The following is a 25,888-nucleotide window of genomic DNA, read 5'->3' as shown; positions in this document are numbered from 1 at the left end:
CAGGAGTGTTTAACTTATTTCAATGAAAACCAACCTTAGAAAGTCGTTTTCTTGCAAAAAATTATAGAATGTCTCCTAAAGCATAATCAGGCCAATAAAATCAGAATTGTGCAAATTATTGATATGCAAAATGATAAAGTTTACCCATTTCTACAAGCAGAGTCATCACTTCCCACAACTCAAATCCTCTTCAAACTGGCCCATGTATACAGACTCTTCCTACCGACTTATTAATTTCTGCTGTAGTTCCAGTAGGTAATCATGACACTTGCTTCCATTAGTCAGCATTTAGGCTGTCCTATTAGTGGATCATGAAACTTGTTACACCAAAAATGGTGGCGTGAATGTAGAAGCGGTGCATTCGATAATCAATCGTAACATCGCTGTACTACCAGCATATTTAGAGCCTCTTAACTCTACATTTCCAAGAAATTGTTGAAACTATGTTTAACTCCAGTCCTGCTTGATTCCTACCTTTGCCATTCTATGCTATACCACAGATGTATTCATTTTCCTTTTTTTATTTGAGGAGGCTGCCGCTCAAATTTCCCTTGTATCTCACCATCAGAGCTTTCACACGCACTACCTTCCTTTAAGATAACTTTTTGACCCTTTAAATGCACTCACTGTCTATGCTTATTTAGTGTCTGGCTGCAAACAGCTTTAGCCGTCTGTTCCAAAGGCTCATGTTTTCAATACAGGGCCATCGTATTTTGCAGACGGCTACACTGTGCCACTAAATTTACATAACGTCTTTGATGATATAGCAAAATAGTTCCTTTCCACAAACACAGCCAGTGCACATTTGTTAGCAGCAGCAGCTTCTGCAGTTCAGGCACAGGTTTCACACCAGAGGTTCGCTACCCACACTAGATGCACTCACATAACCAGGACCAGCTGAAGGCGCCGCTCCCTGGGTAAGTCTGCAAAGCTCTGCACATAGTACAAGACACGTTGGCTTTGCCAATGCTTGTTGTTTTTATTTCATGTTGCTCCTAAGATGATCCTCCATGGCCTAAGTCACTGCAGCACAGTTCAGAATAAGAAGCACATTTTTCCGGATGTGCTGCTTTAGCGTGCCACTTTTTACTTTCTTTTGACTGGTTTGCCAAAACGATCAGTGTCATATGATCAACGTTTTTGAGAGTCATTGCTTCTACATCAATTACATTAGAGGTCTTGAGATCTCTCACACAGTAATTACAAAACAGAATAAAAATAGAAGGATTCAACTCAACCTAACTCAAGCGTAATCATTTTTCTGTCCTCAAGAAGTTACAAAGGACATGTGGCCCAATCTGGAATCTTCAGACTACATAGCATTGTTTGCAGAGGAGACTTAACCCCTTCCATGCTCATGACGAGCTGAGCTCGTCACGCAGTACACTGCTCGTGTGCTCATGACGAGCTGAGCTCGTCATGAACAATGGGAAAAAATGAGAGCCAGCGCTCAGGGAAAATTGCTGTAGCATTGATAGTGTTAAACTGATGAGTATTTCAACTGCTGTGAATTGGGAGTGATGGTACCAGAGACTGAAAAGCAGTTGAGTACCGGTGACTTGGCAAAAAACAAAGATTTACAAACTTGGTGGGGTTTTAGGTACACTTTCACTGATCTTTAATTAGTCAAGAACCTCAAAATGCAATTTTTTTTGTTTTACATTTTTGTATCGCAGAACTGTCAATTTGCTTCTAACAAAAAACAGTTAGGATGGAACAACGCTTACATTGAACCAACAGGAACTAAAGAAATATGCAGACAATGGAAGCGCTCTTTCAATACAAAGCATCATGAGTAATAACTTAGTATTTCTGTGGTTACAAGCTAAGGGTAGAGAAGGGAGGGGAAGCAGTGAATGGCTGAAAGAGGGACATTACAATGACTCATTTACTTAGACTTACATTTAGATCCCATTTTTAACAATGCATTTTGAAAACAGGTTCGAAAAGTAATATTGGGGTAAAGGGCAGGAAGTAATTTCGTTTGTACTAAGTACATAACAATAGAACTTCATCTTTATTCAGATTACATTCTATTTTAGAACGTGTTTTAAAGTGATATAAGAGCAAATAGCGAGAATTATTTTAATTAGACAATTTTTTAACTTTACATTTGGAAAACGTTCATGCTTGCATTCCACATTTTTGGAGCGGGTTAGAAGAGTGAAATAGGGGCAAAGGGTGGGTAGTAATTTAATTTGTAAAAATTACTTTAAATGGATGTTCATCTTTTATACATTCTTTTTTTAGAACTGGTCTTTAAATTGATATTGGGCAAAGGGTTAGAAGTATTTTAAATATGCATTTTTTTACAAATTACTATTTGGAATTCTAAAATGTTTGCGTTCCTCATTTTAGGAACGGGTTAGAGAAGTAATATAGGGGGGAAAGGGCGGGGAAGTAATTTAGATTGTCAGATTATATTCTATTTTGGCACTTTTTATGTGATTAATGTTTGTGCTGTATCAAGCCTCGATGTACTTGTTTTCATTGTTTGTGCTTGTGTCTAAATCAGATAGCCGCTATTGCAGGAAACTGGCTTCTGCTTGAATATTTTGATGCATACTTGGAGTTTTAGGTGATGTGGGTGAAAACTTTAACTTTATTTTTAACAACTTTAATTTAACAGGCTTTGTCTACGAAGTGTGAATCTAATGAGCACTCAGTTGCGGACAAACAACTACACGACAAGGCGTCTGAGTCAGCACAACCAATATTAGAGAGCATTGACCCACCAGGTAAAAGTCTTAATGCCTCTTAATGGTGCACATCAACATGACCATATAATCATCTCTTAGCAAGATAACACATCTGTGCCTCCCTGCGACAATATCGGTTTCATTGTGTGCCTTTTTCATGATACCACATTGCCTACAGTGTTTATACAGCTACTTTCTTGGTGTTTCATGAAACTATACAGATGAGAACTACAAATTGCATCTGAAGTCTAGATCCTGTAATCATAAATGTAATTTGCTATAATCCATGTTGGTATGCTTTCAATGTGTTGATATTGTGATAGGTATATTATCACTACTCGTCTCAGATATGTCATTGTGACTGGTGGCACCTGTACTTGGGCCCTAGAAATTCGCCTTTCCCCTCCTCACCCCGCAGAAGACTCCAGAACTTTTATCTTTCTGATAGTACCAAATATTTAGCCTTTCAAGAACTCCTCCCTGAAGTATAAGAGGTGCAACAATGATCTGCTTCTGCTTTGAGGATCGGGTGGTAAGAGGCAGCACAAAAGCGATAGTTCATTGAGCAGTTTTAGTGATAGTATCCATTGTAGAGAGATTCGAGATATGCTACAGTTACCAAGGCATGGGATCCACTAGTTGTGACCGGACACTGCCAGGGGTCTCACTATGGGGGTTCAGCTGAGAGGAGGATTACTCGCATGTTGGTAGCTGCCTTATTCCTGGCAGTATTAAGTGCATTTTTAAGTGTTGACACTATGAGCAAGGAGAGGCACAAGAACAGGAGGAATCTTCATGAGAGCGATATACAAAGTCTGTAACAAATGCATATAAGCGTTATGTGTAAAATGCTGAAAATGCAGTCAGTTATGTAGTGGTAGCAAACTAAAGCATACACAAGGAAGCAAGCAATTTCACCAGAATACGAAGAGTTGTGTTTATAGATGACTCACTGTCTTTTCTTCAGATCGAGACTTTAGATGGTGATGCAAAATTTCCTAGCCAAATATCTTTTGTGAGTGTTAAAGGCAAAAGAGGCAATGGAGTGCTCATGCATGAATTATTAAAAGCATAGTCCTTTAGTTACTGTATGTGCCCTTGCATTCTGCAGAGATAAAACAACACTATAGACCATGTACATTACAGCATCGTTTATATTATTACCACATTAATCCATTCTTTATTCAATTAGTTCCTAAAATATAAATTACTTTTGATTACCCAATATCTGTACAAATCATCTCTCTAACTGTAAGAATTGATATTCATATACATTCCAACACATTTGGAATTACGTCATGAAAATCTAATGATATTTAACAAGACTCGCTGATTAAACAGTAAATATTGGTCATTATTTTATGTATAAAAATAGTTGTTCTGCAGGAATGTTCTCCTGGATCATATGCATTTAGTTGAATTCAGATTCCACACTCCTCACCCCTGGGCCTCCCAATTGACGCCAACTTTGACGGGTTAGTACACAAAGTCTGAAGCCACCTTATTGTGTCATGGTTTGTTATAAATCACTAATATTAATAGTGATACATTTTTTTAAGTTACATCATGCCCTCCTATGCCTGTCCCTACAACTTTGGTGATCGCGGAAGAGTTCTGAGGATTTCGACTCGGAGTGTGTACAGGGGCCTCCGAACCAGAACTCCAGGGCAGAGCCCTTTCTCTGAAGTATATGGCGAAATTGCTATACCCAAATGGAAACGGCTAACTTACCCTCAAGTCTCCAAAAAGCGGTACCCTGGTACCCAGGGTATGAGAGTTAGAGGGCTACCCTAGGGCATGCAGCACTGATTGTGCTACCCTGGAGGTCCCCTAAGTCCCCCAGTTCACCACTGCGGACTGGTAGAGCAGTCATGCGTTGCTAGGCGGGCTTTGCCATTGAAAACAATGGAAAAACCACTAAGCCTAGACAGGTGTGTAAGTCACCCCTCTGGCAAGCCTACCAAGCCCTAAAGGCAGGGTGCAACAAACGACACAGGCAAGATATGTGCTTTGCATGGCCTGACAGTAAAACCTGCAAAACTGTTGTTTTTACTGTGGAAAGTCTTCGTCGCTCAATTGGCAAGTACAGGGTTACACCGGACCCCTCAGCTGTACTAACTCTGGAACGGTGCAACCAAAGTCGATACTCCAAGGTATTAAACAACTCATTACATTAAGCCCAACTTGTTTCTCACTCAAGTCTAAATTAATGTAACTTGTTGCAGTGTGCAGCTTTATCAAAGCTGCTACTTTATGCCTTTAAGTTTAAACCGCCTGTGCCTTCCCGTGCAGACATGGAGCCTGCTCCACGAGACAGCTTTTTGCCCACCTGAAGAGACGTGCCAATGAATCTCAGGAAGGAGAACAGTGAGGAATTGCAGGCCAGGGAGAGGGTACCTCCCTCCTGCAGGAAGCCACATGGGTGTTAGCCCCAAAAGGTAGGCTTCAAATGAGAAGCCACCTTTGAAGAGCAGATGTGTAGCCCCAGGTGGATGGGCTGACCCACTGTCAAGGTAGACAACTGTCACTGGAGGTAGAGAGGGGAAACCATTTTCCAAACTGGTTTCTCGAGGGGCGAGTAACCCTGAGGTAGCCACACCTCAGAGGTGGGCTAGGAGGTCTGTACAACGAGAGGGGTTTCACGATCTTGGGAGAGGGCAGAATGGTGCCTCCTGGGATAGCCAGAAAGTGGTCATCAGGTGGGAGGGAACCTGTTAGCCCATTGGCTACCCACTGCATCCAGCCCCGAGATCACTTTCCGAGCATAAAGTGGGCACCCAGACCTCAACTAACTTGTAGGAGGACCGAAGGAGTCTGCCCTGGCCTGTTGCACTCAGGGACCAGCAAAAAGAGGCTGCACCATTGAAGACTGCACCTGGTGGCTAGCGAATGAAGAGACTGTGCCTGCTGTGTCCTGCTCAAGGAGAATAGGTCTTCAGAGCCCAGTCAAGCCAAAAGAGCTCCAAAGGCCTGCTGACTGCCCTTGTACACAGCATAGTGGTACAACAGCTGAAGAAGCCTGCTGAAGCAAGTTGGTAGTCCCAAGTTTTCAAGCCACTATCACCGCCGCCTGTGCAGCACCGAGTACCAAGACCCAACATCCAGAGTTGCACTAGAGTTCCTGAACCTCGGAGTGCTGTCAGAACGTTGCTGGGACCCTCAGAAGGCGAGTTGTCAACTTAGAAGGAACTGGCCTGTGACAACGGGTGACTAGTAGTCCAGTGGCAACTGTACTTCATGGGATATCGACCCTGCAACCAGGACCCTCCTCACTATCTTCGTGGACTGGGGAATCCCTGCAAGAAGAACCCTGTCAGCTGCGTCGCATCCACAGCATTCTTAGAGCATCCTTCATCCCTTGCATCAATACCACTCCATAGGAATCCATTGCAATGTGGATCAAGTGCCTAGAACTACTGAGGGACGGTTTCTTCTGGGAAGGTAACGGTTATTGAGGGCCTTGCTGATCCCCCTGACTAGCTCCATGATGGCGTTAGTTGCACCAAGTACTTCTAAGAACCACTACATTTTCTTTGAAAAAGTTTCCAAGTGTCCAGTTTGTTGACTTTGCCAAGGCTTGTTCGATTGAAATTGTTTTGATTTATTCAATAAATTTCAAATTTGTAAAGCATGGCTTATCACCCCTAATGATATCCAGGTGCTGGGGGGTGTCAGGGAGATTAAGTGAGATTTTGCCCAGAGTCACATGATGCCGAGTAGGCCTGGGCCGAAAATTCCATTCCGCTTGCAGAACTTAGGTAATTTCGCGTTCCGCAGAGAACGCGGAATTGTCCAAATTTCCATGATCTGCAGCTTTGTGGAATTTTTAGCTTTTTCGCGCTTTCAAACTGCGTGTTTGTGAGATATTTCCCCCTGAGCACGCAAACAGCGTTCGCGAACATGAAAAAAGCATCGCGAACGAGCGGGACAAGCAATTCTATGTGTTCGCAGAACTCTGCGTGCTCGCAGAGATTTTTTACCGTTTCGCTGAGCTTTGCGTAGAGCGACTACGCAAATTCCGCCCACCCCTAATGCTGAGCTGCTGCCGGGAACCGAACAATAAGCCCCACACTCTGGAATTAGCTGCTCTTGCTTATAAAATCTATATCTCCTGGAACCCTCCCATGGATCTTTTCCATTCTAGTGCCTACATTCTTATAAAAATACAAAAAATGGTGTTGGATTCCTGTACTGTTGTGTCGATTTCTTCTTCAATTGTTTTGGTGCTGTTTAAATGCTTACCACTTGTTCATATATTAAAGCCTTCCTGCTCAATGCCAGAGATACCCAAGGATGAGCTAGGGTTTTACAGACGAAACCTACTGGATCTAAAGGGGGTGATCAGTGTATTACATGGTAAGACTAGACAACCACACCATATAATACACTCAATTTCCTCATAAGTATATAAGACCTAGGCACAAGGAAGGGTGGACGCATCTTCAGGCCAGTTTTCTGAAAGAATTATATGCAAAGAAAAATTAAACATATTAATAAAATGGGCGCTTAGTAGGTTACCCAGATATATTTAAAATGGAATAAAAGGCAGGTTGCTATGAAAATAATCACTAATCACTCTTCATCAACGGAAAAACATCACATTTTACTTAAATGTTTCCATTTGTACTAATTAGCCCACATCCTCATCTGAGCACTTTTAGATTTCTAGACACAAATTGGTGGGGTCAGCTTAATTTCAAGATGGACTTAGACCTTCAGTTTAAACGTCCATACCCTAGTGGATCGGACAAGCCTTTCGTTAGTTTGTGTGCCTCATAAAATGAGTACCATTGAGCAAGCTGGCAATAATGCATGCTGTTAGACCTTAGTGATAACAGTTTGCAATGTTAACAATGCAGGTGAAATATTGGATTTAATTCACAGAAAAGAAAAAGATGAAAAATAAGAAAAATGCAGATATCCGTATATTGTAGGTGTTCTTATAGGATTTGTATATATTTTCACATAATGAGGAATCAAACTTCCTAATTTCGAATTTCTACAGCAAATTTGCGTGCACACACACCTCTTTAGCATTCACATTAAGTGTACATACTGGATGCAAAAAACACATTGGGCTGGTTTGTATATCCACAGAGATTTGCACCAATCTACCACATGCTACCGCCTCTCCCTTATTCAGATTCGTTTTGGGAATTTCACTTCTAAATCCAACGTTTTGATTTTGTAAATGTTGTTTATGACTGCAAAATGTTTTGGAAATGAGGCACATTGCAACTAAGCATGAGAAAATCTTAATTATTCAGCTTTTCCGAATTGTAATTTATCAACACTTCCACTCAGTGGTAAACTCATTCTAATGTTGCTTTCTTTAACAGTAGGTTCACCTAAACCTATTGATACAGATCACAGTAAACTTGATGGACCAGTGGAGGTGAGACAAGAAGATGATTTGGACCCGGCTCTGGGTGCGCAGTCGCGAGGACACTTCAGCCGTACTCCTGTCAAACCTATGCGACAAGGTCCTATCGTTATCAGGTCTGTGACGCACATGGTCACCAGTTCACCCACAAGCTCTTCTACCATCTACAGTTAGCCGGGGCAGGGAAATTAAGAAGAAACCGGAATAAACTGTAACAGCAGGGCTGATGTCCTAGTCTGATTAATGAAAGTGTTACTGGAACAAGGTCCAGGAATCGTTCAGATAAACAATCCAACATGGTAAATAATGTGAGACATTTTGGAAGGAGACAAGGATACCATGTTGAGTGAGACCTCCAGAATGACAGAGCGTTGGTACGTACGTTAAACAGTGTTATATCAAAGGGGTAAAAATGGATGGAGGATCCAACTGAGGGATCAACGTGGATGTTGTGCACCAGCCTTGTTCCCAGTGCCATAAAGAGAGACTCAGTTGCTTGGGTTTCAAACCTGTGATGTCTGTGTGCACTGAACTATACATCTCCATACCCGACAATGGCCAACTTGCCATTTTGAACTACTGAAATATACATAAAGAAGACCATGTGAAAGTTGCTCACAAACCTTAAGAATTCTCGACCTCCAATTATCAGAAAAACATTTATTACCATTTGTAATGTAGTCTAATGAATTTCTCTGCTGCCAGTGAACCCTTTCCAACTGTATAAAATATCTCTCAACTCTTAAAATAAATCCTGCACAATTGAATATTCATAATTTCAATTCTTCCAATCATCGCACTCTACACTGCAGTAGAGGGTAACTGTTATATCTGTTGAGAGTGCTTAGAGATTTCAAAGATCGTGGTTTACAGATAATCCGTATTACATTTTCAGTAGTACTGAAAAACTGTCTGTTAATATCTTTTGACGCAACTCCCTTACTCTATATGTTTCATTCAATAGACATTTTGTCTTGCTTAAAAGCTATTTTTACTAAGCTATAGTCTAAATTTCCAGGGGCTTTACTTTTCATACTCAACTATGCATTCTTCAGAAGACCACACTTCTCATTGGTCATCATTCATACATGATGTAATATAAGGTTATAATTTGCTATGAAAGGCTACATTGGTTGTTAAATACCCCAGCCCCGGTTATGAGCCCACAGGCAAGGAAGGGACTTTAATAAGAGAGGGGCCTTTTAACGATAGGCGTATCCTGAGGAAGAAGGTGCTATAATGCTGTTGCATTGATTCACCCGTTCAGGGCAGAATAATATCAATTACATAGGGAGAAATAGGAAAAAAATGGAATGTTAGTGTTCACGGCTCTAACATTCCAACTAGCCCCATCTTTCTATTCAGTAGAGCACCCAACATTGCAATGCCCTAATATAGCATTATAGCCAGCTGCCAAAATAACAGTTGTTAAAAGCCTGAATCAGAGCTACGCAAGAGGGAGCATTTAACGACAGGTGAAGCTAAAGGAAGAAGGCCTGTTATGCTAAATATAACAGGGAGAAACAGAAAGACAAACATTGGAATGTTGAAGCAGAAGACGAAGGCCTACACCAGGTGTTGGCCCACTGTCACTCCACTTACTTTAATGAAGCTCTTAATATTGTAAGGCTAAATTAATCTCTTTAATTTTCTGCAATACATACATTTTTCACTGCTAAAGTCCCATGACCCTACTATCTAGACACAATCTAGCCCACCCCAATGAAGGATACTTTTGCTTTTTAAAGCAACAATCTCATAGTCAGTATTTTTTTTATAACTTGCACAACTTAAAGGTTAATTATGTTAAAATGTCTATATTTAAACATTGATCCACTTTAATAGTTATGTTTTCCCTGAACGGGGACACTAACAAGTGTAAATTACTGTAAAGTTAAAAGTGTACATTTTACAGCACTTGCTTTTCCCGCCTGAGAGCTCAGTTGATGCACTGCAGTTGCTAAGATAACTCTGGTCATTACAGGAGTTTAAATACAATTTTCAAATTGCTGCTTGTTATTCAAAACACACAGCAAACTAAACTTACACATAAGGTCCACACTTTTAACGTTTAAATTACATAAATATTCGCGTTGGAACATTGTTGTTAACTTACACGAAATGTACATTTCTATCAATTTCACTCAATTTCCTTTTCTGATGAAACTACCAAAAGTGAAAGTCTGCATCAGCGGATAAATAACAGCTGATAATGTGTGTTACTGCCTGGGCAGCAGCGCTAAGGCCAAGCCAAATGTTCCAAGTGTTCAAATGATTTCTTTTCCACAAGACTTTTGATTCGCAAGAACTTCCAAAACAGTGACTAACTGCGTTCTACACTAACAAACATGGTGGCTCAGCAGCCTACTGCATGACCAGCAGTGGCCTGCACGCCTGCTTAGCCGCATGGTCACAGGTTCATATCCCCTCAAATGCACTTGGTATTTCATGCGACCATGGTTTCAAACACGAGGTCTGCTGTGTTGGTTTAAAATAAACATCAGCTGTGTCCAATAAACCAATTTGGAGGTGAGTGAGTGCTTTGCAAAGTAAACTGTTATGTTCCGTTATAAGTGTTAATGTATTATTTCTGTTGGAACACAAATAATAGACATTTTTAATTTCTATGCCATTTTTATTTGCCATAGGAAGCATTTTGCACTGCCATGAACTGCACTGAGACGTTACGCTTCAGCCGTTAAGACATTTTGATTTTCAAGGAAGAAAGGAAATTCTATTATGGTGTATTTTACACAAGTACTGTACCGAAGCCCATTTTATGTCAGAACCTTTTGCTAACGACTTAGGCTGTATAGCTTTGGTTTGTCCCTCCCATGAGCATACCTGGTTTATTGTATCCTTCGGAGTACATGTTTTCTGTAAAGATCAAGTTCCTTACCTTCGGTAATGATGTATCTGTAGGAGACATAGGTTAGTTATAGATTTCTTACCTTAGAATAACCCCCAGGCATCAGACTGGATCCAAATAATTTTTTCTCTTAGCAGTACCCCCGCGCACCAGTAGGTGGTGTCGGTAGACTCCGTGTTCGTCATCGTCATTGCCGGGATGACGTCGCGGTGCCTACTTAGACACAGACCCTGCGCGAAGACATCAGTTCTGACAAAACTTTCCACACCAGAAGCGCAGAGCCATGAAAGACACTGACTACTGGTGCACCAAAACTAGGGCCCTGTAAGGAAGTCCGTATCCCTAGAAATCAGTTTGCAGAGCTAGGAGGATGGGTGGGGCAGTAAGGAATCTATAACTAACCTATGTCTCTTACAGATACATTGTTACAGAAGGTAAGTAACTTGTTCATCTGAAAGAGACAGTTAGTTATAGATTCCTTACCTTAGAATAGATACCCCAGCAATACCAACCCCGGAGGAGGGTCTGCGAACCAAGTTCACACCAGAAAGTCCTGGAGGACAGACCTGTCAAAGTAGCCCTCCTTCCGGACTTGACAATCCAGGCAGTAATGTCTGGTGAACGTTTGCATAGACACCCATGTGGCCACCTGGCAGATGTCAATAAGTGGGACTTTACGTGACAAAGCAGTAGTTGCTGCCGTAGCTCTAGTAGAATGAGCCTGCAGCCCCACAGGAGGGTCCTTTTGTGCTAAAGCGTAACAAATCTTTATACAAAAGACGACCCATCTTGAGATGGTATGCTATTGGACAGCCCAACCTTTCTTGGCACCCACACAGCAAACAAAGAGTTGATCGTCGACCCGAAAATCTTTAGTGCGGTCAAGGTAGAAGGACAGCGCACGTTTTGGGTTCAGGCCGTGGAGTCACTCCTCCTCCTTGAAAGGGTGCGGAGGTGGGAAAAAGGTGGGCAGAGTGGTAGTTTGTACTATGTGAAAGGGAGTAATTACTTTAGGAAGGAACAAGAGTCTCGGCCCAAGCACCACTTTTTACAGACGCACAGAGAAGAACAGGGGCTTAGGAGAAAGAGCCTGAAGCTCACTTAGTCTGCGAGCAGAGGTGATGGCCTCAAGAAAGGCAGTATTCCGAGTGAGGAGCGTAAGAGGACAGTTGTGAAGAGGCGAGAAAGGAGCAAACATAAGGTAAGTCAAGACTAGGTTCAAGACCCACTGGGGCTTTATGAAAGGAGATGGAGGAAAGAGGTGAGTAATGCCCTTAAAGAACCTATTTACAATAGGGGACTTGAATAAAGAGGGCTGATCTGGTAGCCGAAGGAAAGCAGAAATGGCTGCCAGATAGCCTTTAAAAGTGCCCAGAGCAGAGCCATACTGGGCCAAAGAAAGAATGAACAAGAGAACCTCAGAAAGAGGGGCGGAGAGGGGATCCGCAACCTTTGCTGTGCACTATGCCACAAACTTGTTCCATCGACAGGCGTATACAGTCTTAGTGGAGGGACGCCTGGCTGCCAAGATGACATTACAGACTTCGGGTGGAAGGTCAAAAGCGGTCAACTGTCGCCGCTCAATCTCCACGAGGTGGAGGCTGGACAGGTTCGGGTGAAGGTCCTTCCCCTGCTGCTGCGACAGAAAGTTCTCCCGAAGGAGCAGTCTGATCGCAGTATCGATGGCCATGCTCAGGAGCTCCGGGTGCCAAACTCTTTGTGCCAGGTCCGGGGCCACAAGAATGACTTGGGCCCTGTCGTGCTTGATCTTCTTCAGCACTTGGGCAGAAGTGGTACTGGCGTAAAGGCTAACAGGAGGCCGCACTTCCACTCGCGACTAAAAGGGCCGTAGAGCGAGTGCCACCTTGGAAACTCCAACAGGCAGAACTGCTGACATTGCGTGTTCTCTTTGGTGGAGAACAGATCTAACCAAGGCTCTCCCCACTGCTGAAAGAGACCTTGAACCACCTCTGAGTGAAGACTTCATTAGTGACCCACCAGGCAACGACAGCGGAGTTTGTCCGCTCTGGTGTTCAGAGAACCTGCCAGGTGTTGAACCACCAGGGTCATGCCCTGATGTTTCAGCCATGTCCAAAGGCGAAGAGCCTCCTGACAAAGGGCCCACAAACCCACCCCGCCCTGTTTGTTGCAGTACCACATGGCAGTGGTGTTGTCTGGGAAAACCTGCTCTGCCTTCTTCTTGAGGGTTCATATGGATCCCGGACTCCGCCGGAGACCAGACTTCTAATGTCCGCCTCTTCCAGTTGGCCGCCCTACCCCAAGAGGGATGCATCGGCTACCACCGTAAGGTTTGGTTGTGAAACGGAGAGGGATCTGCCTCTGACCCAATCCTGGTTTGTTAACCATCAATGCAGTTGTTGCGCATTTCCCTCCGAGATCTGGACGTAGTCGGAAAGATTCCTCTGATGCTTCGCCTACTGGAACTTCAGGTCCCATTGCAGCACCTGCATAGGCCATCTGGCATGATCCATAAGCAGGTTGCAGGAGGCCATGAGGCCCAGCAGCCTCAGGGTCATTCTCACCGAACAACGGGATAGAGGCTGAAACATCGGTATCATAACCCAAATATCCCGTACTCGCTGTTTGGGAGCTTAGGCCAAAACTGCACTGTTTCCAGAACAGCCCCAACGAAAAGGAGCTCCTGAGTGGGAGTAAGGTGTGATAGTGAACCCTAGCAAATGCAGGTCCGCCAAACTCTGTGGGTGGGAGAAAACAGCCGGGGACGAGCCCTCCTTCAACAGCCAGTCGTCGAGATAGGGGAAGACTTGAACCCCTGATCTGCGCAGATGAGCTGCGACCACCGCCATCACTTCCGCGAAGACCCGAGGGGCGCTGGTAAGGCCGAAGGGGAGCACGATAAACTGAAAATGGTTGTGGCCTACTGTGAACCGTATGTAGCGTCTGTGGGCTGGCAGGGCAGGAATATGGAAATAGGCATCCTGCAAGTCCAACGCCACCAACCAGTCTCCAGAGTCAAGGGCAGACAGAACCTGAGCCAACGTGAGCATTTTGAACTTCCACTTGCGGAGGACGCGGTTCAGAGCCCTGAGGTCTAGGATAAGACGCAGGCACTTGTCCTTCTTAGGCACCAGAAAGTAGCAGGAATAGCAACAACAACCTACTTCCAGCGCAGGGACCCATTTGAGAGCTCCCTTGGCCAAGAGAGCTGAAACTTCCTGGTGGAGCAGTGCCAAATAATCCTCTGACGTGCAATCAAAAGATGGTGGCATGGAGGGGGTAGTCTAGAAGGGGAGAGAGTAGCCCCTTCGGACTATCTGCAAAACCCACCTGTCTGACGTGATGGTTTGCCAGTGGAGAGTTGATGGCGACTCCTGCCACCCACAAGCCGCTTATGGGCCTGAAAGGTCAGACTAGGAGGTTTGGAGGCTGCTGCTCGGAGGGTGGACTGGCAGCCCGCTGGATCCCAGACCCACAAGGTCGATGTGTTCTACGTCCACGTCCATGCATAGGCTGGGCAGCTTGCGTGGACCAGTGGCTAGACTGGGCCAGATGTGGTGTGGTGCCCCTTCCGTAGCCAAAAAAGGGGCGAAAGAGACGGGAGGACACCGCGAGGCCTAAGGATCTGGCCCTAGATTGAGAATCCTTAAAGCGCTCCGGCGCAGAGTCTGCCTTGTCCCCAAAAAGGCAACCGCCATTTAAGAGCATGTCCAGCAGAGTTGCTTGGACATCCCCCGAAAAGCCAGACGTCCTTAACCAGGCTAAGGGCTACTGACGTGGCAATCATTCTGTCTAATGAGTCGGTGGTATCCAGTCCACAGCAAATCATTTTGCTGCGTCTCTCCCATCTTCCACGGCTGGTGAGAAATCGGCCCAGGGCCTCCGCCGGGCACTGAGGAAGCACTTGTGCAACCGTAATCCAGATTGTATGGGAGTATTGGCCCAAGAGGTATGCAGTATTTACGGACCGCAGTGCCAAGCTGGAGGAAGAGACCATGCGCTTCCCAAGATGATCCAGCTTCTTGGATTCCCTGTCTGGAGGAGCAGAAGGGAATGCGCCCTTGGAAGAATTTAAGACCACCATATTCTTGAGGGAAGGGTGTTGGGTGAGAAAAATGGGATCGCCCGGAGCTGGGTGGTGGTGGCAGGCAATCATCACGCCACACAGGAGCCCCTGTGCTGGGATTTGACCAAGTGCCCAGAAGGACGGCCATGAGGGCTTTTTTGAAGGACAAGAGGGGTTACGAGGAAGTTGCCACCGGTTGAAGCACCTCCATCAGGAGATTAGTCCCGACTGTCACTGTAGGGAGTTCCAGGCTCAAGACCTTGGCTGCCCTACGCACCACCACAACATAAGACGCTCCCCTCCTCCATAGCCACAGTAGGGGGAGAAAGCATGACAAGGTCTAGTGAAGTGTCTAGGCTACTGGCATCACCCAATTCCTCTCTGCAGTCCGGTTCTTCCAGCTGGTCTGCCAAAGGGTCTAGCGACCCCTCCCACTCCTCATCACCACCATCAAAGGTGTGCCAGCAGAGTCGGGCTGCCCAAAAATATGGTGGAGGGCTTCATAGAACGTACGAAGCTGGGCTGGGGATGCCCTGGTTTCTGGAAACCGTGGAAGGCGCTGAGTCGTCCCTGAATCAGACACTAGAGACAGAGCCTTAGAGTAACGACGCTGCAGATTCCGAGTTGTATCAGCCGACCGACGGGGAGAAGGCAAACGATGTTGCTTCTTCGCCTTCTTGTGCTTCGACTTACCCGAGGAATGCGAAGACTTGGACGAGGTGTGGTGGCTCTGCGAATGGTCTCAAGACCTTCCCCTAGAGCGAGACCAGGAGCGACGCAGAGCGGACTGCCGGGCCTCCAAGAGTTTTCGGGACCACTCCCGAAAAGACTTCGGATTCATGGCCCGGCAGTCGGAGCACAACTTCAGGTCGTGGTCGCGCTCCTGACACCAAAGGCACACGAGGTGCGGGTCCTTCACAGACATCAGTTTGTGACAGACCTCGCAGGGCTTGAAGGTGGTCAGACAATGGGACATCCCCTGCGCACCAATATACGATGACTTGAAAAAAGAAAATCAACATAAGTTTGAAATAGCTTAGTCAAAAATGACTAAAGGTGTAAGGTCTCTCCGGATCTGCGATAGGGTGGCGCGAAAAAATAAATAAACTGATGTCATTGCACAGGGGCGGTATTTAAGTAGGCAGCACAACGTCATCCCAGCGACCACGATGCCGACGACGGACGCACAGTCGGCCAACTACCGACGCGCAAGAGTACTGCTAAGAGAAAAAATTCTCCGGATCCAGTCTGAAACCTGGGGGTAATTCTAAGGTAATGAATCTATAACTGTCTCTTTCAGATCAGGCCTTTACATCTTTTTCTTATCTGGTCAATTTGCTGTATATTCAAAGAAGGTCAAATGTCAGGCTCTTTATTCTGAGGGAGCTTGGAACTTTTTCTTTTGCTGACTTCAATGTGAGATGATTTATGTGACAATCCATCCTGCTGAGAACCTATGGGAGTGGACAGACTGTAAGATGTTATCTTTTCTAATACACAACAAAAATTAACTGCTGATATTTCATAATACATCAGAATTAGAAAAGTAGAAATAAAGCACTTTTTTTAAATTTTGAAGTGTGGTGGAAAGAAATATTTGAAAACGTTTAAAGCACATCAATACACTAGGTGATGACATTTCTGCACATTATAGTCGGTGAGCAGTAAAACTGTATGTCTCTGCAAATGTAATGGTCATATCAATTAGAAATGTGTTGTCAGTAATGGCAGAGTACTACCACACTGTGCATACTCCACAATAGGCCACTCCACTTTACATTACTCCATTCTATGCCCTTCCACTCTACTCCATCACACTTCACTCTAAGACAGGTCATAACACTCCACACCTCTTACGCCACTCCAATATACCCAAATCTACTCCACTTCACTCTACCCCACCCCAATCTACCCCACTCCAGTCTACCTCACTTCACTCCAATATACCCCACCCCAATAGAATCCACTCTACCCCACCTCAAACTACCCCACTCCATTTTTACCTCAACCTACACCACTATACCCCAATCTGCTCCCCTCCATTCCAATATACCCTACTCTAATCCACTCCACTCCAATCTACCCCACTACAACCCATTCCACCCTTCCACAATCACCCAACCTCCTAACATCCCCACCCCAATCTACCCCACAACACTCCCAATCTGCCACACTCCAATGTTTCCTACCTCACACCAATCCATTCCATTCCAATTTACTGATCTCCATTCCAATCCACCCCACTTTACCATATCTACCTTTATGTACCCCACCAGTCTGCCCCACTCCATTCCAATCTAACCCACTCAACTCCACCCCACTCCAATGTACCCCAATCTACCCCTTCCCACTCCACCCCAATTTATGCCACTCCACTCTAGTCTAACCAACTCAGCTCCACTCTAACTTACCACACTCTGCTCCACAACCAGTGGCAGCTTCTCAGCTAAGGCGGAGGAGCGTAGCCACACTGCCTTCGTGTAGCAAAAGAAAGAAACAAATAAAAATGATAACGTAACGTTATTATCATTTTATTTTGGCCTCCTGCAGCGGCAGCTGGCGTTAGGCGGCGGGGATGAAGATCAGGGGAAGAGGGTACAACCCTTCTAAATGGGCAATGACTGTTTGGTCACTCTCTCGAGCCGCCCAAACCAGTCATGCAGTCTTTCCCCTTTCTCCATGCAGGCTGCATTACAGCCTTCATGGGGAAAATGCCCACCCATACAGACCCTGGCTGGGCGCTGTTATACAGCGCTCAGACCAATCACAACGCTGCTGCATTGCAGGGTTGTGATTGGCTGCGGGGAGCATGGGCGCCCTTGCGCTTCCTGGTTCCTACTTCTCCAAAAAAGGAAGTGGACACATGAGATGCGACCGGCCAGCCAGCCTCTCCTGCCCGCCCTTGAACACTGCTAGTAGGAGGTAGTAGCCGCAACTGTCCACAACAATCTACCCAACTCCAGTCTACTTCACTCTACCCCAAACTACCCCGCTGCACTCTACCCCAATCTACTCCACTGTACCCCAATCTACCCTGCTCCACTCTACCCCAATCTACCCCGCTTCACTCTGCCCCAATCTACCCTGCTCCAATCTACCCCACTCCACGCTACTCAACTCTACCCCACCCAAACCAACCCTAATCTACAACACACCACTAACTTTTAGCCACACTGGTGTAAAACACGGCTAAAGCACATTGTTAAAGCCAATTGCTCTCGCATAGGTGAGACCTATAGGCTTTGCCAATACTTTTTTCTGTAGTAGTTTAGCATACATGGACTATGTTCTATGTTGTTTTTTCTGAGCAGGTTCCTTCAAGGTCATTCCTTCAGATCAGCAAGGTTTATGGGAGTTGGCCTTCTGCACATGAGCGCACCAGACTACTAGAGTCCACTGCCTGTGACATGGCACCTGCTTCTGTCCTTGGGTATCCTTCAGTAGTTGCTTCCAACACGAGAAATGCTTTTGGAAATGTACTACAACCCACAGATCGTGGAAGGTAAGAGGTATCTTGTGCAGTCCAGAGATTAACAAAGGGTAGACGTTAGCAGACAGAATGTCAATTCGGACCCTGCTATCCACTAAGAGCTGTACCTTGTAATAGCAGAATGCTATTTTTATGTCTCTAGAATCAGAATAAAGAAGAATTTACTAGAACACCCTAAAGATGATCAAGCCCCCCTCAGGTCCTTTCTAGGAAGGCTCTCTAAAGGTTGAAAGATCTCGTAGGACTTACCCATTGCAGGGCTTTGGTCTTCAGTCACAGTATATTTATGTAACCATTGATAAGCAGAACCCAGTCAAATGCTTAGTCAGGTCCCTCAAAAATGAACTGATTTGATTTGTACCACTGGTAAGTCAATACGAGCATCCCCTTAAATGGGTTCTAGTGAGACCTCAGTTAATCTCTTACATGTGACATCTCAAAGTGCCACAATCTCTAATTAATATCCAAAAGCACAAGACGAGTAAGAGGGGGAAAATGTGGTGGTGGACACTGTCTGCCAGCATCATGCTTACAGTTTCGAAAGATATCACAATCAAATGATTAGTCACAATTTCATCCTCGCTTACAAGGTCCTCAAGAATTTACTGCAAGAAGTGGAGTCAGAGGGGGTGATGTTAACTTTGCTATCACCAATTTCATCTGAGCCGTTCAATCCTACCACTGTCCTAAAAAGATGTACTACATCACACCTTATGATCTCAAATTCTGAAAAATGTATTTCTTGAACCAGGTTACTCCAAGTTTACTAATTCATAGATTGTCCAAGGGCTGTGCAAATAACAATCATCATTTTGGTGCATCAGTGCAGGAACCATACCCGCTGGGAGGCAGTGGGGAACTATGTATGCCACATGCCAACATCAGCAACATCCTCATTTTTATTTCTTTACATTGTCATCAAATAGTGGATTATTCAAAGTCATTGAGCTTTCTCTTTTCAGGGTCAATCAGAAGCCTTACCCCCACTCAACACAGTTTGATATAGAATGCATGCTTTTCAGCTTATTCAACCACTCTCATACAGCAATAGTAGGGAAATGGAGAAGGGAATTATGGCAACACAAAGTGGGCCTTGATTTAGGTTTCTAACATCAACACTGAGTCCATCAGAAAAACCAAGCAACTGTTTGTTGCATTTGTCCAACCACACCTTGGCAACCACCACCTAATGGAAACAGTCGGTCCCTAACTCCCAGGTGAGGCCCCCTTCAGTAAGGAACACAAGCAACCTCAGACCAGTTTTGCCCTACCTTAGGGCCATCAAGGATGTAGTTTGAGTCCTATGGCCCAAAAGCACGGCACCCACATCTTGGCAAACCAGTCACATGTAGGATGTCAACTGTAACAAGATGATGGATGGAATTCTTGAATTAATCTCTGTGACTGGCCATCACTCACGGCAGCATTCCAATCCATTTTTCACCCACCACGCAACTCTAGGAAATCAGTGACACCAGCCTTGTGTTGCTTGTGTTCCGGTTCAGAGAGAACCTGGCTTGGCAGTTAAGGCTGGACTGTTAAAATTGGTTCAGGATCACAACTGATTTGCATTGCTGGTTCCAAACTGCTGTGGTATGGTGCGCAAAATAACAATGGAATGGGATGCAGCCCAAGTAATTACTAGTGACTGAGAATCATTAAAACATTCCATCCATTAATTTTTTGAATACTTCAGCATGAGAATGCACGGTATTCTTATAGTACCTTGCCCCACGCTCATTAGAAGTAACTTATCTTTGGTAACACTTTATGTGGTAGATACTATCTACCCACAGATTCCTTACCTTAGAATTATTCCCAGGCGACAGAATGGTTCTGGAAATTTTTAGTGAGCAGTACTCCTGCACGTCGGTAGGTGGCATTATTGGGCTCCATGTGGTGACATCCATGCTGCAAGAGACGTGTGCGGTGCTTATGTAGGTGCCAGCCCAGCAGGCTGACATCAGTTTCTTTTTGCGACTTTGCACTCTAAGAGCGGGGAGCCACAAAGACACTGACCACTGGTGTGTGAAACTAGGGCCCTGAAAAATGAAGAAAACAAGTTACTTACCTGTAACTTTGGTTCCCCAGTATTGGTAACTTTCATAGATTCCCATTGCTTGTATCATTCCCCGTCGTCGGAATAGGAGCCTCGGTAAATTAAAAATACCATAGCAGTAGGTAAAAAAAGAGAAAGAAAGGCCTAGGCCTCATCTCATTTTGTAGCATATCCACCTCTTTTTGTAAAAGATACCAAAAACTTGCAACAACCAATCAGATTAGCCTCAGTCCATAGAACCCTCCTGAGAGAACCTCAGAGCCTCAGATTTTCGTAGCCGTTGTGTAACAGTAACCACATCTGCTGAAGGGTAAGCTTTTCCAGGGGAGGAGGGTGGGCACATGGGAATCTATGAAAGTTACCAATACTGGGGAACCAAAGTTACAGGTAAGTAACTTGTTTTCTTACCCCAGTATTGGAACTTTCATAGATTCCCATAGCTTGTATCAGAATAGCTAGCAGTAAGCAATAAAAGCACATTTTGTGACATAAGCATCAAAATACATTAGTATCCATATTGTTATAAGAGACAAAAAGCCATTGAAACAGTAGTCAGTAAACATTATCAGATACAAAATGTGCAATCATAGGAAGGAGGGACAGAAGGGAAAGCTCACCCTCCACTCATTGGAAGAGATTCCTCAGGACCGCTTGTCCAACTGCCGCCTCACTCCATGTGGAAGAGTCCAAGCAGTAATGCCTTGGGAACGTGTGGGCACTGCTCCATGTAGCTGCCCTACAAATGTCTTTGATAGGAACTCCAGCGAAAAGAGCAGCAGCGGATGAGACTGATCTCGTGGAGTGAGCTCGTACATGTCTTTCTAGCGGCTTAACGCCGCTTGGTGACAATAATGAATTGCACTGGAAATCCAACGTGAGATGCTTTGTTTTGAAAGCGGAAAACCTTTCCGCGGAGGACTATAAGCAACAAAGAGCTGTGAAGATTTCCTGAAATCCTTTGTCCATTCTAGATAAAATTTTAAACATTTTTGGACATCCAAGGAATGCAGAGACCTTTCTGCTGGAGACGTAGGTCGAGGGAAAAAAGATTTCAGAACCACAGGCTCGTTCAAATGGAAATCCGAAGGGACCTTTGGAATGAATTTCGGATTTGTTCTTAGAATTGAGAGTATCTTTTTTTAACTGTAAAAAGGGTTCCATAATGGTAAGAGCTTGCAGTTCCCCAACCCTTCTAGCCGACGTCAAGGCTAAAAGGAGAGCCACTTTCCATGGTAGAAACTTTAGATGCGCTCTGTGAATAGGCTCAAATGGAGGTCTCATGAGATGAGCCAGAACCAAATTGAGTTGCCAGATTGGAGGCGGAGGCCGAACTGGAGGGAAAGCCCTGAAAAGACCTTTCAGGAACTGTTTGACAATCCTCGCGGGCCAGAGCGAAGGACCTGCGGCTGTCCCCCTGAATCTAGAGATAGCCGCCAGGTATACCTTGATGGAGGAATGTGCCAGACCTGACTTAGCTAGAGAAAGAATGTAAGGCAATATCTCGTGAGGAGCAGAAGAGAACGGATGAAGATTCTGTCGATGGCACCATAAGCAAAAATGTTTCCATTTCGCGCGATAGGTCTTATTCGTACTTGGTGCACGGGCTTGAGATAATATTTCTTTACACTCCTGAGGGATATTTAAATTCTGGAATTCCCGGTGCTCAGGAGCCACGCTGTCACCTGGAGAGACCTTGGGTCTGGATGCAATACTTGGCCCTGGGACCTTGTCAATAGAGATGGAATGGGTCGTAGGTGAATTGGCTGATCTTGAGAGAGCAGGAGAAGCTCTGTGAACCAGAATTGGCGGGGCCACGCTGGTGCAATCAAAATCATTCTGCAGGGTTCCGTCTTGAGTTTCCTGATTAGCCTCGGAATCAGGGGAATTGGAGGAAAGGCGTTAAAAAATGCGCCTGACCAGGCTATCGAAAGAGCATTCCCCAATGAGCCGCGATGGTGATCCCTGCTTGCATAGAACTGGCATTTCCTGTTGTCTGAGGTTGCGAATAGGTCTATAGACGGAGTGCCCCAACATGCGAAGACTCCGTTGAGTGTCCTGTTCCAGTTCCCACTCGTGACAGACTGATTTCAGACGACTCAAAGTATCCGCTGTCGTGTTGAGTGTACCTAGGAGATGTTCTGCTGAGACAAAAACTCAGTGGAGAATTGCTCATTCACATAACTCTTGGGCCTCCCTTGAAAGAACTCGAGATCTTGTTCCGCCTTGTTTGTTCACGTAATGCATGGCCGTCATGTTGTCCGTACGAACCAGTACTGTGGAATTCCGAATTCTCGGAAGGAAAGCCTGCAAAGCTAAATGAATTGCCTTGAGCGCCAGAAGATTGATGTGGAAAGTACGCTGCTCGGGCATCCAATGACTGCTCACTTGTAGGTCTTGTAAGACAGCTCCTCAGCCTTCCAGCGAGGCATCCGTGGTCAGAACCATGGGAGATGGAGCAATCTTGAAAGTGAGACCCTTTGGGATATTGTCTTTGATCGTCCACCAATTGGCCGCTTTCCTCATGAGAGGTGTGACCATTATCTTGTCATTGAATGCGCCTTCCGCCTGGCGCCATTGTCCATCTAGCTGCTCCAGCAACTGGCGCATACGTAGTCTGTAATACGGAATTAAGGGTATGCAGGATGAAATCAATCCTAGGAGCGACTTGTACAGACGGACCGATAGAGATAGTCTCCTTTGCAATTGACGAGCCGAGAGAATGAGCCTTCTTTGTCTTTCCTCCGATGGGAAAGCCTTGCAGCATCTTGTATCCAGAATGGAACCTAGGAATTTGGCCGACCTGGATGGGTGAAGGACCGATTATTTCCTGTTGAGTTGTAGACCCAGATGATGGAAAAGTCAAATTCAAGTTTTGACTGCTCTTGTAGTTGCTTGAGAAGATGGAGCATTTATCAACCAATCATCTAGGTAGGGAAAAACCTCTAGAGATTGTCTTCTGAGAAACGCTGCCACCGGCGCTAAAACCTTCGTGAATATCAGAGGAGCGGACCTGAGCCCGAAAGGCAGGACTTTGAATTGAAAATGGCTCGGTACGTGAAAATATGCATCCTTGAGATCCAGAGTTGCCATGTAATCTCCTGGATTGAGAAGGCACAAAATATTGTGAAGGGATAACATCCGGAATTATAGCTTTATGAGATAGGTGTTGAGCTCCCTCAGTTCTAAAATTGGGCGCCATTTCTCCTCCGTCTTGCGAACCAGGAAAAACCTGGAATAGAACTCTTCCCCTCTTTGAGATAGAGGTACAGGCTCTATCGCTCCCTTGATGAGCCGTTGATGGGCTTCGAGACGTACAAGCTGTAGAGGTTTTGATTCGGTGGCGCGAGGGGCTATGGAAGGTGGGAGTTGTTGAAATTCCAATGTGTGGCCAAACCGAATGATATTGAGGACCTACCAATCTGATGTTATGATCTTCCAGCTGCACAGACAGAGTGAAATCCTGTCCCCTACTGATGTTACCGGGGGAGGAGGAACAGTAGACAGAGCCGAGAGGCCACTATTGGCGTTTAGAAGAATCTCTCCCATGGCGCCCCTGTCGACCTCTTGCTGGTTGGTGAGAGAAAGACGCTGATTGGCCCTGGCGTTGAGAGTATTGAGGCTTGCAAATCTGCGAAGATTGCGAATAGGAGGAGTAGCGTTAATGGTATCCTCCTCTGTAGTTTGAAAAACCTTTACCTTTTGCTCCTCGGAAAGGTACCTTGCAATGTAACGTGCCTAAGGACCTAGCCGTTTCCTTCTTGTTGTCCTGTAAGGCGTCATCTATATGCTTACCAAAAAGCATGTTCCCATCAAATGGTAAATCCAAAATCTTATTCTGTACCTCAGGGCGAAACCAGGCAGCCCGAAGCCAACCTTGTCTCCTCAGGACAGCCGAACCTGCCAAGGCGCGTAAAGCAGTTGTGGCGATGTGCATGGCACAATCAATCGAGGGGGAAGATCGCTCCCCCTCCTCCAGGATTTTGTTTGCATCCGCTTTGGAACTGTCCAGTAGCTGATCAACAAAAGGAGACAAATCGCACCACATTTGGAGATCATATCGTCCCACAATTGCCAGTGCATTAGAGGCTCGAACCAGAAGGCTGGACATAGACGAGAATCTCTTGCCCACGTTGTCAAGGCGTCTGCCTTCCTTATCTGGCGGTGAGGCAAGAGGAGCCGATGGGTTCTTCGATTTTCTCTGAGCCGCCTGGGAGGTAACGGAGTCCGGCCTCTGTTGGCCAACCAGGACTACCATCAGGAGCCTTATATTTCTTCACCAGCCGAGGTAGAACAGGGATAACAGTAGCTGGAGACTGCATAACCTTCACACCTTCACTCCATACGAGCTCTATGATGGGGATAGAGCGGATGGATTTCCTATAAGGCTCTTTAAAATCATAGAGAAAGCAGTCCGATTGAACAACCGGAACGGGAAGGCCAAATCTTTTTGAAGCTCTCGCCATAAGATTATGGAAACCTCCAATGTCTGCTGGAGGAGAATCTACAGGATCCGGTAAAGGTGAAGCGGGATCTGGTATGATCCAGTCATCCCATTCTCTATCCGGATTTGGGACCTTTCTCGCATTCCGTTCATCATCTGAGGAATCATCATCATCATTCGCCTGCCCCGTGGTGATATTCTGCTGTTCCTCCAAAGGTTCCGGCTCAGGTGGTTGAACCGTAGAAGTTGATGGAGGAGGCAGTGGTGGTGGCGGCGGCAGTTGCATAGATTAAGAGGGTTAGGGTGGAAATCTCCTCCTATAATCCATCAACATGATCTGTAAGTCACTTATTAGGGAGGAAGTCATAGAAAACATACCCTGATGAGATTGTTCTTGAGGCCTCTCCCGGGGAGGGGGTTGCCGCTGTTCCTTATAATTGTCATCAGAATCTGAGTCCTGGTATTTCACCTGGAGCTTAGATGGACTGTACGCATCACCATAAGGACTATTTTCCTCATCTGAGTAGTCTTCATCCACAAGTAATGCAGGAGGCAAATGAGTCACCCTTCGCGGAGATGTCATCTCCGATGTAATTTGGCGGTTTCTAATTGAAATTTTAACTTTTTGCACCGTCGATGGAGTCGTCGACGACATCGTCGTCATCGATGGAATCGTCAACGACGAGAGCACCGTCGTCGGAGAAAGGATCATCTTCGACGGTGGAGAAATCGTCGACGGCACCGTCGACGAGCTCGTCGTCAGTATCGTAGTAGTCGTCATTGCCATCGTCAACACCACCGTCGGCGTCATCTTCGTCGAGGTTATTAATATCATCGATGACACTCAGATAAGAACCTGCGTCGTCCACGAAGTCTTCATTAAAGCTGTAGTCGTCGACGGG

At 45.4% G+C, this 25,888-nt stretch overlaps 1 protein-coding gene across 4 annotated transcripts in view; it reads left to right on the top strand.

Annotated features, from left to right (window-relative positions):
• Positions 1 to 10,600, top strand: part of GMIP (GEM interacting protein) — a 320,436-nt gene extending 309,836 nt beyond the window's left edge. For 2 of the 4 annotated variants that reach the window (XM_078681149.1, XM_078681167.1), the window contains 2 exons: positions 2,630 to 2,738; positions 8,039 to 10,600. In XM_078681149.1, the coding sequence (XP_078537275.1) occupies positions 2,630 to 2,738; positions 8,039 to 8,256 (327 nt within the window). In that variant the 3' untranslated portion in view covers positions 8,257 to 10,600. The remainder of the gene's footprint in view (positions 1 to 2,629; positions 2,739 to 8,038) is intronic. The other 2 variants (XM_078681159.1, XM_078681176.1) reach the window with 1 other exon arrangement.
• Positions 10,601 to 25,888: the final 15,288 nt, after the last annotated feature.

Source organism: Lissotriton helveticus, chromosome 1_1, assembly GCF_964261635.1.
Source record: "Lissotriton helveticus chromosome 1_1, aLisHel1.1, whole genome shotgun sequence".
NCBI lineage: Eukaryota > Metazoa > Chordata > Amphibia > Caudata > Salamandridae > Lissotriton > Lissotriton helveticus.
This window is presented reverse-complemented; position numbering and strand designations above follow the sequence as displayed.